Source organism: Bufo gargarizans, chromosome 2 (genome assembly GCF_014858855.1).
Source record: "Bufo gargarizans isolate SCDJY-AF-19 chromosome 2, ASM1485885v1, whole genome shotgun sequence".
NCBI lineage: Eukaryota > Metazoa > Chordata > Amphibia > Anura > Bufonidae > Bufo > Bufo gargarizans.
In genome coordinates this window covers 168,917,598-168,934,454 of record NC_058081.1, presented here as the reverse complement: position 1 = coordinate 168,934,454, position 16,857 = coordinate 168,917,598, and the positions used below count along the sequence as shown (strand labels likewise).

Here is a 16,857-nt window from a genome sequence, read left to right as displayed (position 1 = left end):
AATTCTTTGTGTGCCCTCTGACACAGTATTGCCACAACAAGTCTCCTCTTCACCCACATAGCCCCTGCACTTCCTCTGCTGCCTGCGCCCATTTCCATTCCCCTGTTTCTTCTTTACCCCAAGAGAATCCTGTTAGGCTACTTTCACATTAGCGTTTTTGTGCCGGATACCACCCCTCGTGCCCGCTTGACGCCAACTACGTTGAGCTCGCGAGACGCGGTATGGTCCCTGGTTACCAAGACGTGACGTTACGCCCTCCTGGAGGAGCAGGTAAGGTCAGCTTAGTACAGTTTACACAGACACCTCCTGTCCAGACGGGCACAGAGAGGCAACAAGCTGAGAGAGCCTTTTCACTGCCGCAGTGAAACAGCACTTTCTCAGCCCGGGTAATCTGCCACCAGCTCTTCGTTTGCTATAAGCCCGGTCCACTAACTGGATTCTATAGGGTGAGACACCAACCCGCCGTAGCTTATAACTAGGTCGAAACACGGATGTGGGGATTCGTGATCGAGATAAGACAGCACAAGATTAAATTATATATTTAATCGCCTTAAGGGCACACTAGATATAACACTATGCACACAGAATATTTACAGTAGTCTGAGGTTACAAATACAGGTAATATGGTATACACAGGATTACACAGAGCGCAAGTCAGTTCCTTTGCGTTCTGATTAGTCCTTTGCTGTATTCACATGGAGGGCAGTGATGTCAGCTGGTTGCAGGTCCCTCTAAACACATGGCACGATGTGACCCTCCTTCAGAGAAAAGACACGCCCGCTTGCTGGCACAAGCCTTTTAACCTGTAGCCAATCCCTCCCGACCTTTGGGAGGGGTCCACCCCCCCTCTGCTGGGCTGGCACCAACGACCCACAAAACGCTTTAGGGTTCATAGCTCCAGGCCAGAAGGTCACAGGAAGATGGTTCTAGGACAAACGGATCCACCTGGGTTCTGGCTACCAGTAGAGTCCAAGCATGGTACAGTTATTGGGTTTCTGTGAGGAGATATGTATATCTCCCTTCCCTGGCATCCCACCACTAAACTAAGACCATGGGCATGTTCATTGTGGCCACCGGGACACAAATATGTATCCGGTTTGCGCCTGTGATGGCCGGGCGATTCATAATTCCTTATAAATCGCTGGTTCCATGCTGTCTGTTAGATTTGATCGAACTGGGGAATTGCTTTTCTGCAGGATCCATGCTGTCTGAATGGGGTGTGAAGTTGTAAACAAAGGTGGCCTGTAAGAAGTTCCCTGCCATATGGCTGGGGCTTTGAAGCAGGGTCCCCCTGTGGAGTTCACTACCTCTGCTATTTTTGAGCAAATAGCGGGTGTGGGGACATGGCTGACAGTAAATATTAATCCATATTCCTCACAGTTTTAGTTTTCCGTTATTGAGATTCATCATAGGGGCTCAATATCCGATAAAAACGCTTCAGTTTTGTCCCCATTCATCGTCAATGGGGACGAAACTGAACAGAACGGAATGCTCCAAAATTCATTCCATTCCGTTTAGTTGCATTCCCATACCGGAGAGTATGGCTGCACGATATATTGAAAAAATAATCGAACCGCGATAATCGCCAAATGCGATATGGCGATTTGGCCGACCCGAAAATGCTGCGATTATATATGAAGGGCCCCGTGCACATAACTGGCTTTGTGTGTAAAGTATTTTACTACTGTGTGAAACAAGCTCTCTCCTATTGATAAAATGGCCAGCCTCTGTACTCACTTTTCACGATGCATCGAGCGGCAGTCACGCGCCGGCCGGCCAGCTCGCTGCCGCTCGATGCAGTGCATTCATAGTACTGTGAAAGTGAGTACAGAGGCTGGCCATTTTATCAATAGGAGAGAGCTTGTTTCACACAGTAGTAAAATACTTTACACACAAAGCCAGTTATGTGCGCAGTTTAAGACACATAGGCCCATGATGGGGACCAGCATAAGATGCTATATGTGTGTCTTATGCTCGCCCCCCTCATGGCCCTGTGTGTCATAGCACATATCCCCTATAACAGTGCCATCCACAGATCCACCCCATAACAGTGCCATCCACAGGTCCCCCATAAGGGTCCTTCACAGATCCCCCAGAACAGCGTCCTCCACAGATTCCCCCCCCACAGATCCCCCCCATGACGGCATCCTCCACAGATCCCCCCCATAACGGCGTCCTCCACAGATCCCCCACATAACGGCGTCCTCCACAGATCCCCCACATAACGGCGTCCTCCACAGATCCCCCACATAACGGCGTCCTCCACAGATCCCCCACATAGCGGCGTCCTCCACAGATCCCCCACATAGCGGCGTCCTCCACAGATCCCCCACATAGCGGCGTCCTCCACAGATCCCCCACATAGCGGCGTCCTCCACAGATCCCCCACATAGCGGCGTCCTCCACAGATCCCCCACATAGCGGCGTCCTCCACAGATCCCCCACATAGCGGCGTCCTCCACAGATCCCCCACAACTATGTCATACCCAGCCGCGTCAGCAGCTCATATAGGAAAATCCAAGCAAATAGACGTCTAGCACAATTCCCTTTTAAAATATCACATCGCATATCGTTATCGCAATTTTTAGGGCCTTAATCGCAATCGCACAAAATTCCCATATCGTGCAGCCCTACCGGAGAGCAAACTGCAACATGTATTTTGCTTTCCGTCCTGGGATGCAGAGCAAGATGGATCTGGCATGACCCCCAATGCAAGTCAATGGGGAAGGATCCGTTTTCTCTAACACAATCTGCCACAATAGAAAAGGATCCGTTTACACCAGACTATGAACTGACTTACCACTGTCTTTACACTAGACTATGGACTGACTGACCACAGCATTTACACTAGACTATGGACTGACTGAGTGCAGATTTTACACTAGACAATAGACTGATCGCAGCATTTACATCAGATGGAGTGCTTCATTTACCGTAGACTGTGGACTGACCACAGCATTTACACTAGACTATGGACTTACCGCAATGTTTACACTAAACCAGGGATGCCCAACCTGCGGCCCTCCAGCTGTTGCAAAACTGCAACTTCCAGCATGTCTGGATAGCCTACAGATATCGGAGCATGTTGGGAAGTGTGGTTTTGCAACAGTTGGAGGGCCGCAGGTTGGGCATCCCTGCAATAAACTATGGACTTACTAAACTCAGTGTTTACACCAGACTATGTACGGACTGATCGCAGCATCTACACTACACTATGGGCTGACTGTATTATTTACTGTAAACTATGGACTGACCGACCGAAGCATTTACACTAGACTATGGGCTGACTGACCGCAAAGTTTACATTAGACTATGGACTGAGTGCAATGTTTACACTAGACTATGGACTGACTGACCGTAGCATTTACACTAGACTATGGGCTGACTGACCGAAGCATTTACACTAGACTATGGGCTGACTGACCGCAAAGTTTACATTAGACTATGGACTGAGTGCAATGTTTACACTAGACTATAGACTGACTGACCGTAGCATTTACACTAGACTATGGGCTGACTGACCGAAGCATTTACAGTAGACTATGGGCTGACTGACCGCAAAGTTTACATTAGACTATGGACTGAGTGCAATGTTTACACTAGACTATGGACTGACTGACCGTAGCATTTACACTAGACTATGGGCTGACTGACCGAAGCATTTACAGTAGACTATGGGCTGACTGACCGCAAAGTTTACATTAGACTATGGACTGAGTGCAATGTTTACACTAGACTATAGACTGACTATGGGCTGACTAGTGTAAATGCTACGGTCAGTCAGGTCATAGTCTACAGTAAATGCTGCAGTTAGTCAACCCATAGTCTAGTGTAAATGCTGCAGTCAGGCTATAAACTGACTGACCGCAGCATCTACACTGGAGTATGGACTGACTGATCACAGCAGTTACACCAGATTGGCTGACCCCAGCATCTACACCAGAGTATGGACTGACGCCAATGTTTACACCAAAGTCTGGACTTACTGACTGCAGTGTTTATGCTATACTTTTTTGGGCATTGCAAAAATATGTGTGCCATGTACTGTACATGTTTATTCAATGGCAGTGTATGAACGAGGTATGCAACTGCATGGCATACATTGGAGACCTATGTCAGACTTAAATATGGAACATTTTCTGATAAATATTTCAAACCGATATCCTAAAGCCAGTGTAAATGGAGCCTAAATTTGGTGTTTTCTTATATTTTGTTGTAGCTGTCTAGGGGACCGTAGTGAGGTGTTAAGGGCTGATAAAAGCTATACAGAAAAATTATTTTACTGTCTGCTCAAGTGCACATAAATACCAAGAAAAGTTCCCATGGCATACCTGGCAGCTCCACAGAGTTTAAGAGTTAAGTGAATATGTTCCAGAGAAATGCAGAACAATTTGGGTATGCCATAAATGCCACCTGTTCTAATGAATTATGCCATTATCTCAGGCCTACATGAATATTACATTCTGTTCCCAACATTGTTTATGTAAAAGTCAATCATTGCCCAGTCTAACCTCCTCTCTCAGTAATAATACATTTGGCCTAATGTTGTATTCATGTTGGCTCTTGTTTAGTTGCATTTTATAAATTTTACATTTTTTTTGCAATTTTTTTTAGCCATTTATGTTACCATACTGAGTTCTTACATTTGTTTCAAGTTTGCGCTAATAGGATATGCATTATGTATAGAAATGTGATTGTGGAGAATGCTATACCCAGCATCTTAAGTAATAAACATGGCTGTAAATTCTTAGCGCATTTTTGTCCTGGACCCAGAGCTGAAACCCAAAACACAAGTTTTCTTATTTCAGGCAGAGTTTTATAACTCCGGTTTTTCGCTGGGCACGGAGATGGAATGTCTTTGCATATTTTCTGACCGCATTCTAAAGAACTCTGAAAAATGTGTTTGCTTAGGACTTTAACTATTCAATACATACTCAATACAGTCCACTATTTTTTTTTATTAGCGAATTTATTACAAGTATTTGGCTGTTTAGGATCATTTATGTTGGCACTAATATCACAACTATAAACACAAAAAAGATCACTTCTGCTCTGAGTTTATACCTTCGAGTTAATCTGTCACCTCCCCCAACCACTATTTAGATGCTGTACTACATGAATAGCACTGCTTCTGTTGAGTCTGGGTTTTCCGATGTGCTCACAATCCAGCGCTGGCATACACTGACCGAGTGAGCTTGCTCACATAATGAAGAGGACCTCCTGAGCGCAAGATTATACGTCCCATGGGTGTATTCCAGTGGCGATGTATGCTGGAACAACAGGGTAACGAAGGAGTGTTAACATAACAATTGGCAATCGGGACTCTCCAGGAGCAGCAACTTTTCTTCGAATAGTGCCCGGGGGAGGTGACAGAATTCCTTTAACTATATCTGTAGTTAGAAGAACATGGGCCAGATCCAGAGGTATCTACAAAAAGTGAGGCTTAGTTACTGAAATCATAAGGGCCAGTTCACATAGAGTTTTTTGGCTCTGATTTTGGAACGTTTCCACCTCAAAACAGACTCCCATTAATTTTAATGGGAAGCATTAGTGGGGAAAAAAGAAGCAGCATGCCCTATCTTGGGGCAGAAACCACAATGAATCCCCCATTGAAATGAATAGGAAGCATCAAACATTAGCTCCGTACGTGTCCATGCATTTTTGTGCATTTTCTGTGTGGTTTTTGGACTAAATACGGTGCTGATGGCATGATCTGCACTTGTCATCCTATTTAATAACTAGATGTCAGGTGAAATGACATGGGGTTCATTTGACTGAAGCCTATTCAGTCAAAGGAGTTTTCTCACTTCAGCAAATGGTGTTGATCATGTAGAGAAAGGTAATGGGGTTGTCCGGGTTCAGAGCTGAACCCGGACATAAGTTCCCCTTAACTCCTTTAGCATGTAGGATAGGAGCATCGGAGCATTTTCTTGCTCCGGTGCTCCCCTTGCCTTGTGCTGTAATACCCGCCTCTAAAACCACCCAGAACAGTGCTATACCCTGCCCACTTGGCTTGGTGACGTCACCGGGCTCCCTGCTAGGCGGAAGTCTCCGCCTAGCATAGTGTTGTGAAGCCTGGTATGTCACCGGCTCACAACAAACAGGCCCTGTCCTGCTCAATGCAAGGCAAGAGGGAACATCTGAGCAAGAAATGCTAAAGGAGTGAAGGGGAGCTTATGCCCCTTTTAATACAAGGCACTTACTAATGTATTGTGAGTGTCCATATTGCCTCCTTTGCTGGCCTGATTCATTTTTCAATCACACTGTATTATACACTGTTCAGATCCATGGTTACGACCACCCTGTAATCCATCAGTGGTGGTCGTGCTTGCACACTATAGGAAAAAACACTGGCCTCTCTGGTGGCTGAGACTGCAGGAATGCACATAGGCTGGTGCAAGCACGACCTCCACTGCTGGATTGCTGGGTGGTTGTAACCCCTGTATACGAGAAGTGTATAATGTGATTGAAAAATAAATAAGAGCCTTGTATTAACGTTATCTACATGATAAATGCCATTTGCTGAAGTGAGACAACTGCTTTAACCCCTTAGGGACACAGCCTTTTTACACCTTAGGACCAGGCCATTTTTTGAAAATCTGACCAGTGTCACTTTAAGTGATGATAACTTTAAAACGCTTTGACTTATCCAGGCCATTCTGAGATTGTTTTTTCGTCACATATTGTACTTCATGACACTGGTAAAATAAAGTTAAAAAAAATATTTTTTTTTGCATAAAAAAATGTCAAATTTACCAAAAATTGGGAAAAATTAGCAAATTTCAAAGTTTCAGTTTCTCTACTTCTGTAATACATAGTAATACCCTTAAAAATTGTGATGACTTTACATTCCCCATATGTCTACTTCATGTTTGAATTATTTTGGGAATGATATTTTATTTTTTGGGGATGTTACAAGGCTTAGAAGTTTAGAAGCAAATCTTGAAATTTTTCAGAAATTTACAAAAACCCAATTTTTAGGGAATACTACAGCTCTGAAGTCACTTTGCGAGGCTTACATAATAGAAACCACCCAAAAATTACCCCATTCTATAAACTACACCCCTCAAGGTATTCAAAACTGATTTTACAAACTTTGTTAACCCTTTAGGTGTTGCACAAGAGTCATTGGCAAATGGGGATGAAATTTGAGAATTTCATTTTATTGCCTAATTTTCCATTTTAACCAATTTTTTCCACTAACAAAGCAAGGGTTAACAGCCAAACAAGACTGTATCTTTATTGCCCTGACTCTGCCGTTTACAGAAACACCCCATATGTGGCCGTAAACTACTGTACGGCCACACAGCGGGGCGTAGAGTGAAAGGTGCGCCGTTTGGTTTTTGGAAGGCATGTTTTGCTGGACTGGTTTTTTGACACCATGTCCCATTTGAAGCCCGCTGATGCACCCCTAGAGTAGAAACTCCATAAAAGTGACCCCATCTAAGAAACTACACCCCTTAAGGTATTCAAAACTGATTTTACAAACTTTGTTAACCCTTTAGGTGTTGCACAAGAGTTATTGGCAAATGGGGATGAAATTTGAGAATTTCATTTTTTTGCCTAATTTTCCATTTTAACCCATTTTTTCCACTAACAAAGCAAGGGTTAACAGCCAAACAAGACTGTATCTTTATGGCCCTGACTCTGCCGTTTACAGAAACACGCCATATGTGGCCGTAAACTACTGTACGGCCACACAGCGGGGCGTAGAGTGAAAGGTGCGCCGTTTGGTTTTTGGAAGGCATGTTTTGCTGGACAGTTTTTTTGAAACCATGTCCCATTTGAAGCCCCCTGATGCACCCCTAGAGTAGAAACTCCATAAAAGTGACCCCATCTAAGAAACTACACCCCTCAAGGTATTCAAAACTGATTTTACAAACTTTGTTAACCCTTTAGGTGTTGCACAAGATTTAATGGAAAATAGAGATACAATTTCAAAATTTCACTTTTTTTGGCAGATTTTCCATTTTAATATTTTTTTTCCAGTTACAAAGCAAGGGTTAACAGCCAAACAAAACTCATTATTCATGGCCCTGATTCTGTAGTTTACAGAAACACCCAATATGTGGCCGTAAACTGCTGTACGGGCACACGGCAGGGCGTAGAGGGAAAGGTGCGCCGTATGGTTTTTGGAAGCCAGATTTTGCTGGACAGTTTTTTTTACACCATGTCCCATTTGAAGCCCCCCTGATGCACCCCTAGAGTAGAAACTCCAAAAAAGTGACCCCATCTAAGAAACTACACCCCTCAAGGTATTCAAAACTGATTTCACAAACTTTGTCAACCCTTTAGGTGTTGCACAAGATTTAATGGAAAATAGAGATACAATTTCAAAATTTCACTTTTTTTGGCAGATTTTCCATTTTAATATTTTTTTTCCAGTTACAAAGCAAGGGTTAACAGCCAAACAAAACTCATTATTCATGGCCCTGATTCTGTAGTTTACAGAAACACCCAATATGTGGCCGTAAACTGCTGTACGGGCACACGGCAGGGCGTAGAGGGAAAGGTGCGCCGTATGGTTTTTGGAAGCCAGATTTTGCTGGACAGTTTTTTTTACACCATGTCCCATTTGAAGCCCCCCTGATGCACCCCTAGAGTAGAAACTCCAAAAAAGTGACCCCATCTAAGAAACTACACCCCTCAAGGTATTCAAAACTGATTTCACAAACTTTGTCAACCCTTTAGGTGTTGCACAAGATTTAATGGAAAATAGAGATACAATTTCAAAATTTCACTTTTTTGGCAGATTTTCCATTTTAATATTTTTTTTCCAGTTACAAAGCAAGGGTTAACAGCCAAACAAAACTCATTATTTATGGCCCTGATTCTGTAGTTTACAGAAACACCCCATATGTGGTCGTAAACCGCTGTACGGGCACACGGCAGGGCGCAGAAGGAAAGGAATGCCATACGGTTTTTGGAAGGCAGATTTTGCTGGACTGGTTTTTTTTGACACCATGTCCCATTTGAAGCCCCCTGATGCACCCCTAGAGTAGAAACTCCAAAAAAGTGACCCCATTTTAGAAACTACGGGATAGGGTGGCAGTTTTGTTGGTACAAGTTTAGGGTACATATGATTTTTGGTTGCTCTATATTACACTTTTTGTGCGGCAAGGTAACAAGAAATTGCTTTTTTGGCACCGTTTTTTTTTTTTGTTATTTACACCATTCATCTGACAGGTTAGATCATGACGTAATTTTAAAGAGCAGGTTGTCACGGACGCGGTGATACCCAATATGTATACAATTTTTTTTATTTATGTACGTTTTACACAATAATTTCATTTTTAAAACAAAAAAAATGTTTTAGTGTCTCCATAGTCTAAGAGCCATAGTTTTTTAAATTTTTGGGCGATTATCTTAAGTAGGGTCTCATTTTTTGTGGGATGAGATGACGGTTTGATTGGCACTATTTTGGGGTGCACATGACTTTTTGATTGCTTGCTATTACACTTTTTGTGACGGAAGATGACAAAAAATGGCATTTTTTACACCGTTTTTATTTTAATTTTTTTACGGTGGTCATCTGAGGGGTTAGTTCATGTGATATTTTTATAGAGCCGTTCAATACGGACGCGGCGATACCTAATATGTATACTTTTTTTTTTATGTAAGTTTTACACAATGATTTCATTTTTGAAACAAAATAAATCATGTTTTAGTGTTTCCATAGTCTAAGAGCCATAACTTTTTCAGTTTTTGGGCGATTATCTTGGGTAGGGTATGATTTTTGCGGGATGAGATAACGGTTTGATTGTTACAATTTTGGCGTAGATGCGACTTTTTTGATCACTTTTATTACCTTTTTTTGGGAAGTAAGGTGGGCAAAATTCCAATTTCATCATAGTTTTTAATTTTTTATTTTTATGGCGTTCACCGTTCGGGTAAAGTAACATGACCGTTTTATAGATCAGGTCGTTACGGACGCGGCGATACCAAACATGTGTAGGGAATTTTATTTTTTTCATTTTTAATCAGTGATAAATGTGTTTTTTGATTTTTACTTTATTTTTCACTTTTTTCACTTTTTTTTTGACCCAGACCCACTTGGTTCTTGAAGATCCAGTGGGTCTGATGTCTGTAAAATACAGTACAGAACCTATATAGGTATCTGTAACTGTATTTTACTTACACTGAACAGATCTATGCTTTCAGCACAGATCTGTTCAGCACCATGGACAGCAGGACGCCTGAGAGGCGTCCTGTTGCCATGGGAACCTTCCCCGTCTGCTCAGTAGTGGCCAGAACTTCGCAGACGGGGAAGGGTAAGGACGGGGCTTGGGGGGGCTGCCTGGGAGCTCTCTCCCTCTCCCATCGGGGGGCTGCAAAGGCACAGCAGCCCCCCGATCGGAGAGGGAGGGAGCTCCCTCTTACTGTTAACCTTTTCCATACAGCGGTCCGTACGGACCGCTGTATGGAAAGGGTTAAACGGCTGACATCGCATCACCGATGTCAGCCGTTTATACCAGGGTGCCAGCAATGTGCTGGCACCCTGGTATAACCCACTAGACGCCAACGATTACGCAATGGGAGGCGGGCGGGGGATCGCGATCCCGCCTACCGCACCGCCCGCCTCCCGCACCGCCCGCACCGCCCGCAACCCTCCCCCTGCACCTCCCACCGGGCAAAAATCACTAAGGGGTGCAGGGGGGAGGGATACATTTATATTTTACAAATGCAAAAGTTTCTGATCCCCGCGGTCAGGGACCGCGGGGATCAGAAACTGCAGAAATCGCAGCAAACCGCAGGTCTGAATTGACCTGCGGTTTGCCGCGATCGCCGACATGGGGGGGTCACGGGACCCCCCCGCGCATTTAGCCTAGGTGCCTGCTCAATGATTTGAGCAGGCACCGGGTTCCGATCACTGCCAGCCGCACGGCAGTGATCGAAAATGCACAGGGCGTACATGTACGCCCTGTGTCCTTAAGTACCAGGGCACAAGGGCGTACCTGTACGCCCTGTGTCCTTAAGGGGTTAAGCCTTGCACATACTACTTGAGACCAATTCATAAGCTATGACATTCAGTTAAATGAAAAAAAAAAAAAAAAAAAAAAAAAACGCCTATCCTAAACCCTTCAGCCGGTAATGGTGGCCATTCACAGACACTATAAATGTCTGTCACTGTAGTAAAGGCACAGGCCTAGGCTGCCACTGCTCTCTGCTGTAGATCATAGATCAGATCCTGAGCTTATCCGTAGAAAATGTTTTCTCATTTTAAAAACGGACAACACAGGAAATGGACTTTTCACCTATCAGTTCATTTTTTAACAGATCCATGCGCCTGAGAATCTCACTGCAGGTCCATTTTTGCAGATGACAATAGACCACTCATCTGTTGGAGTCAGAAAAAAATGAAATGTACATGGACAGAAAATCCAGCACTATGGAGTGAATAAGCTGTAATAAAATACAAATGTTGATGTGTCCAGGACAGGTTCTCTGCCTCTTGGAACAGTGACAAAATATGGAGAAAACTGGAACAAGAATTAAAGCACAAAAATTTACTACTAGGAGCTAAGAGCTGGTGTAGATTTCGGTGCAGGTGCACGGACTGCCGGAGTATGCTCTTCATTTATGACGGCACAGGGGATAGCCTGTGTTGATAAATCTCCCCCATTGTATATTAGATGTTTTAAAACCTTTTTTTTATTTTACAATATGGTAATACATTTTTTTTACTTAAAAAATAATTAAAAAATTGCAACTGGAAGACCTTTTAACCTTTCACACTCCAGTTGAAACCACTTCTATTTCTCCTATGAATGTGACAAGAAGATAAGGTGTGATTTCTGGATTAACTGACCTCAATGGGTTTTTTCCAGATCTTGAACGGAGTTATGATCTTTTGAGTTGGTGTTTATGTTTGTGTTTAACTGCATTTTATCTTTGTGTCTGTTTTCCCATCAGTCACAAATCTAAGGTCAAGGGGCATCTTAGACTAAAAATGACGTATTTACCTAAAAACAGTGGATCAGAAGAAGAAGGCACAGAGCAAGGTGAAGAGATAGAGGTTAGTTTTTGCTTTCTTTCTAAGATTTTGTTCTTTTTAGCATTGCCAGCATAAAGGAAAACTATTCAACTTTGCAAGTTAAGGGTACTTTCACACTTGCGTTAAACCTTTCCGCTATTGAATTCCCTCCTAGCAGCTTAGGCTACTTTCACACTTGCGGCAAAGGAATCCGGCAAGCAGTTCTGTCGCCAACAGATTGCATTTTAAGACTGATCAGGATCCTGATCCATCTTAAAAATGCATTGCAAGAACAGATCCGTCTGTCCGTTTGGATTTTTTGTTCACATTTTAAATGTACTGCGCATACCGGAACAACGGATACAGTCCTATGGACAGACAGCTTCCAATAAATGTAGTGAGAGCAGGCTACAGCTTTATACTGAAACTAATTAAAATCAGCCTATGGGGCAGACAGGCTAATCAGGAGTGCACGACTCAATGGAGTGCCACATCTCCAGCATTGTAAATCTACAAAAAAAAAAGGGGGTTTGTTAGCACCTCCCAGTGCGCAGGTGCAAGCTGTCATGGCAAAGACCTAGAGGAAAAAAAGAGACAATGCAGTAGCACTCTGCAAATCAGATAAAGTACAATAATGCCAAAAGCTGTAGCCTGCTCTCACTATATTTATTGGAAGCTGTCTGGCACAAGGAAAGGTATGTATTGAGCTCGGCATGCATGTTGGTACCTGCATCCCTTGTAATGGAGGCCATTATGGCATCAAAAATTGTAAAAAGCAGAGTGGATCCATCATGCATGTGGATCCAACACTCCCTGAACTTTATGGCGGCCATTATGGCGCATACCAGGTAGTATTTAGTGTTGGGACCCATCTAACAGAGATCGCCTTGACGTACGGCAGACGGGCTCAGATGGTTTTGTACAAAATGCACTGGCCAAGCATCTCACTTTATAAATGAGCGTAGCATTAGCACTATAATTTTTGGCATTATTGTACTTTATCTGATTTGCAGGGTGCTGCTGCATTGTCTTTTTTATCCTCTAGGTCTTTGCCACGGCAGCGTGCACCTGCACTGGAAGGTGCTGACTAACCCCCTTTTTTTTGCAACTGTATGCCGTGTAAGATGCTGCGGTATTTTCTCCGTCCAAAATTCCTGAACACTTGCCGGAATGCCGGATCCGACATTATTTTCCATTGAAATATATTTAATGCTGGATCCGGAACTGCCTGCTGGAATCCAACAACGCAAGTGTGAAAGTACCCTTAGTTAGTTCTCCTTCTAAGACAAATGTGTTCAGTTCATGAAACACTGCCTGTGTAATGCCTGCTGCTTGTATGACTCAGACTCTGCATCAAAGTGATCTATGATGCTGTGAGGTGCAGCCTGACATTGGATCTACTGTTCTGTACTCAAATTACAGTACACCCACTTCAGCCTGGAAGTCACAGCATTATAGATCACTGTGATGCAATGTCAGTCACATATGGACAATGTTTCATGGGCTCCATGTGTCTGTCTGAAACCTGCCTTAGGGCCCTAGGAGACCACACAATTTTCGGGCCAATTATCAGGAATAAGCCTTTATAAGAGCACTAGTTCCTGATAATTGAGCAGCCAATCAGCTGATGAATCTGAAAGCGCTTGTTTGTCTGCTAATCTTTCACCAGGGTGAAAAATGCAGCACATCTACTTGTGTAACAGGGATGTACTGCCAATAATCTACAGAAGTAAATAATGGAGGAACGACTGCTGTACCACACTCAGTTTGTATGGGCCTGGGTAATCGGGCTCATCTAGAGGATGTGTTATCCTCTATCAGCGCTCGCACGGCCTGAGCATCGGCCAATGTAATAGGGCACTTAGAATGTTTATGATTTTAATACCACAGTGTTTTCATAAATACATTTTAGCCACTTGAATGTCCATACGTTTCTGTTACAGTTTACATAGCTGACATGACATTAAAGAGGTTGTCAAATCCAAAAGTTTAAAATTAAAAAGAGTCACTCTCCATGTGAAGGTCCCATTGTGCCACAGCCATGAGTCCTGTCCCAGCTGGACTAGAAGTGATGATGTGCTCCTCACACTCTCATAACCACTACAGTCTGTCAATGGTATCAGCGGTCACATAAGCGAGAATGGTACGTGACAGCTGAGCCTCTGCAGTGATATGCTGTTCTTGCACACTTGACCGCTGAGGCCAATGATTGGGTGCTATGGTCACAAATGGGAACGGAACATCAACGCTTCCAGTCTGGTGAGGACAGGAGCTGTGGCAGTGGATTGGAGTGACCTTCATATAGTGAGTAATTTGTCATACTGTTATCTTAAATGTAACCTTTTTATTTTTACATAGCCTGGCTGGATTATATTGGACCAACCAGACCCCTCTTATCAACCACAACAGCAGGAAATATCTCTGCTACCTCTAGGGTGGGAAGAGAAACAGGATATTCTGGGAAGAACTTATTATATCAGCCATCAGTTTAAAAGAACACAGTGGCAGAGGCCTACCATTCAGTGAGTAACTGACTCGAATCTAAATATAATGTAAAAAATGTCAAAAGTGGTCTAAAATATTTCACATGTATTGTTTTCATGAGGTCACGCAGTTTTCCAATTTATATGTATAGTTTAAAAATGTTACTAGTTTGAAAGCTGCTAATGTCCCTGTGTGGCAGTATACACGCTTCAAATACCAGCTTTACAGCATATATCCTTACATGGTTAAAATGGCTTGGTCCTAATGACGATTTACTACATTGTCTCACATTACAGCCCACACCTACTTAGTACCCCCAGTTACTTTCAAATTAAGAGGTTCTGTGTCTATAGGCCAGGGGTGCACAGCCTGAAGTATGCGACCCCTGATGTTATTCTGTGCATCCCCAACCATTAGACTCAGATGTATTTGTCAAAAGACAGCACTGTAATAATTGCCACTAACTAGCACTAATAGCGGACATTGGTTGGGCATTGTGTGGCTGGCACAGTTATGGAGGAACACTGACCCAGACTGGCTCTCCAAAGAAGAGAAAGTGGTTTCTGCACAATGGAGAAAGTTTGCAGGCATACACCGTCTTCTTTTTCCATGGGGGCCCCCATTCCCCAGATAAATAAGAGTCCTAGAAGTGAAATCCCCACCTATGAGACTTTTATTGCAGTCCCCAGGAGTACTACGGAGTATTATTTTTGCTGTTGGGGCCAAATAAGTTGTACAATCAAAAAATAAAAATGAACTATAAAAAACTAATAGGTGACATGACCCATTCTTTTCCTTTGCTATTTTCCCAGAGATGGCACTGCTGGTCCAGAAAGCGGCAGTGTTCAGTTGGAGGCTCAGCGGGCATTCACTACTCGAAGGCAAATCTCTGAGGAAGCAGAAGGTCCAGAAGCCAGGGACTCTCCAGAGGTGAATTGACATTGCCCTTGAATGTGGCAGAGCTGTAGTTACCAAGTTCATTAAAACTGATATCACTCAAGTGCAGGGAGTAGTTTCCCATCTCAGAATTCAGTGGGGTAGATTTACTAAACCTATAGATAAACTAAGCCTGATTGTCTAAACCTGCACCAGATTTATCACAGTAGCTCAGGCTGTTTGTGGTGCAGGGATAGACACTTCCGGCTAACTGTGTTAAATGCTGGATAGATTACTTTGGGGTAGAATTTTATGTCAGAGTTGTGGTGTTCCCTTTCCTGTGAAGCCGCACCACTTCCCCATTAAGCCATATCCCTTTTGGACTAGGCGAAGTTTCCTAGAACCAAGATCGGCACAACTGTACCAGTTTTGAGGATGGTTTACACCAAAATCTAGGTGCACATACATTAGTAAAAGTGGGCCAAAGTATGTAGAACTCTGCATATTCCAGAAGTGCTGTAATCATTTTATTTGCTTTGCTTATTTGCTAAGTATAATCTGGCAATTGAGATTAATGAATGTGAACTTCTTATTGACCTCCATTAGACAATCTGTAACACAAAGACTTCACAACTGAAGAATATATAATTTCAACTCCTGTAGCAATAGTAATTTCATTAAATTGTGGGATATGTCACATCACTTCCACAAGAATCATTAATAATAAATCAGCAGAGGACAACAATCTATAGAAAAAAAAATTGTAATCCACTTTTAACACATTCTGATAGACAAACTTAAAATTCATACTGGATTTATACTTTACTATCACCCCCTCCTGTGAAGGACTGAAATGTGTTCTAGCAACTGGTAGTTTATTTGAGTCATGTCAAGATATGGAGTTTCATATGTGTTGGTTAATCTCTCCCACACACACGAACTGCAGAGATATTTAAAGGGTTTTACTGAGACTTTTTTACCGTTGACCACCATACATTGTACAGAGACTGTTCTTGGTATCGCAGCTCAGCTCCATTTACTTCAGTAGGGCTGAGCTGCACCTAGGCCATATGATCGAACATGAAGTCCCACGGCCTAGGCCAGTGGTGGCGAAGCTATGGCACGGGTGCCAGAGGCGGCACTCAGAGCCCTCTCTGTGGGCACCTGCGTCCTGGAAAAAGTCTATGGTGTACCAATATGTCTTGGTGCACCCTGCGTTGAGGAATGGCAGAAAGAATCTATGTACGGCACAGGAAGCGCATTGAATTCAGGCAGGCTATTTATAGCTAAATCATAAAGAACATGGCAGATATACAGTACAGACCAAAAGTTTGGACACCTTCTCATTCAAAGACACGGTGGTTGGAACCAAAGATCTCAAATTTGGACTCATCAGACCAAAGCACAGATTTCCGCTGGTCTAATGTCCATTCCTTGTGTTCTTTAGCCCAAACAAGTCTCTTCTGCTTGTTGCCTGTCCTTAGCAGTGGTTTCCTAGCAGATATTCTACCATGAAGGCCTGA

The 16,857-nt window shown here is 43.2% G+C and overlaps 1 protein-coding gene across 4 annotated transcripts in view; it reads left to right on the top strand.

Annotated features, from left to right (window-relative positions):
- Positions 1-16,857, top strand: part of NEDD4 (NEDD4 E3 ubiquitin protein ligase) — a 184,572-nt gene that overhangs the window by 127,900 nt on the left and 39,815 nt on the right. For all 4 annotated transcript variants that reach the window (XM_044279683.1, XM_044279682.1, XM_044279680.1 and 1 more), the window contains 3 exons: positions 11,914-12,016; positions 14,333-14,496; positions 15,271-15,388. In XM_044279683.1, coding sequence (XP_044135618.1) covers positions 11,951-12,016; positions 14,333-14,496; positions 15,271-15,388 — 348 coding nt within the window. In that variant the 5' untranslated portion in view covers positions 11,914-11,950. The remainder of the gene's footprint in view (positions 1-11,913; positions 12,017-14,332; positions 14,497-15,270; positions 15,389-16,857) is intronic.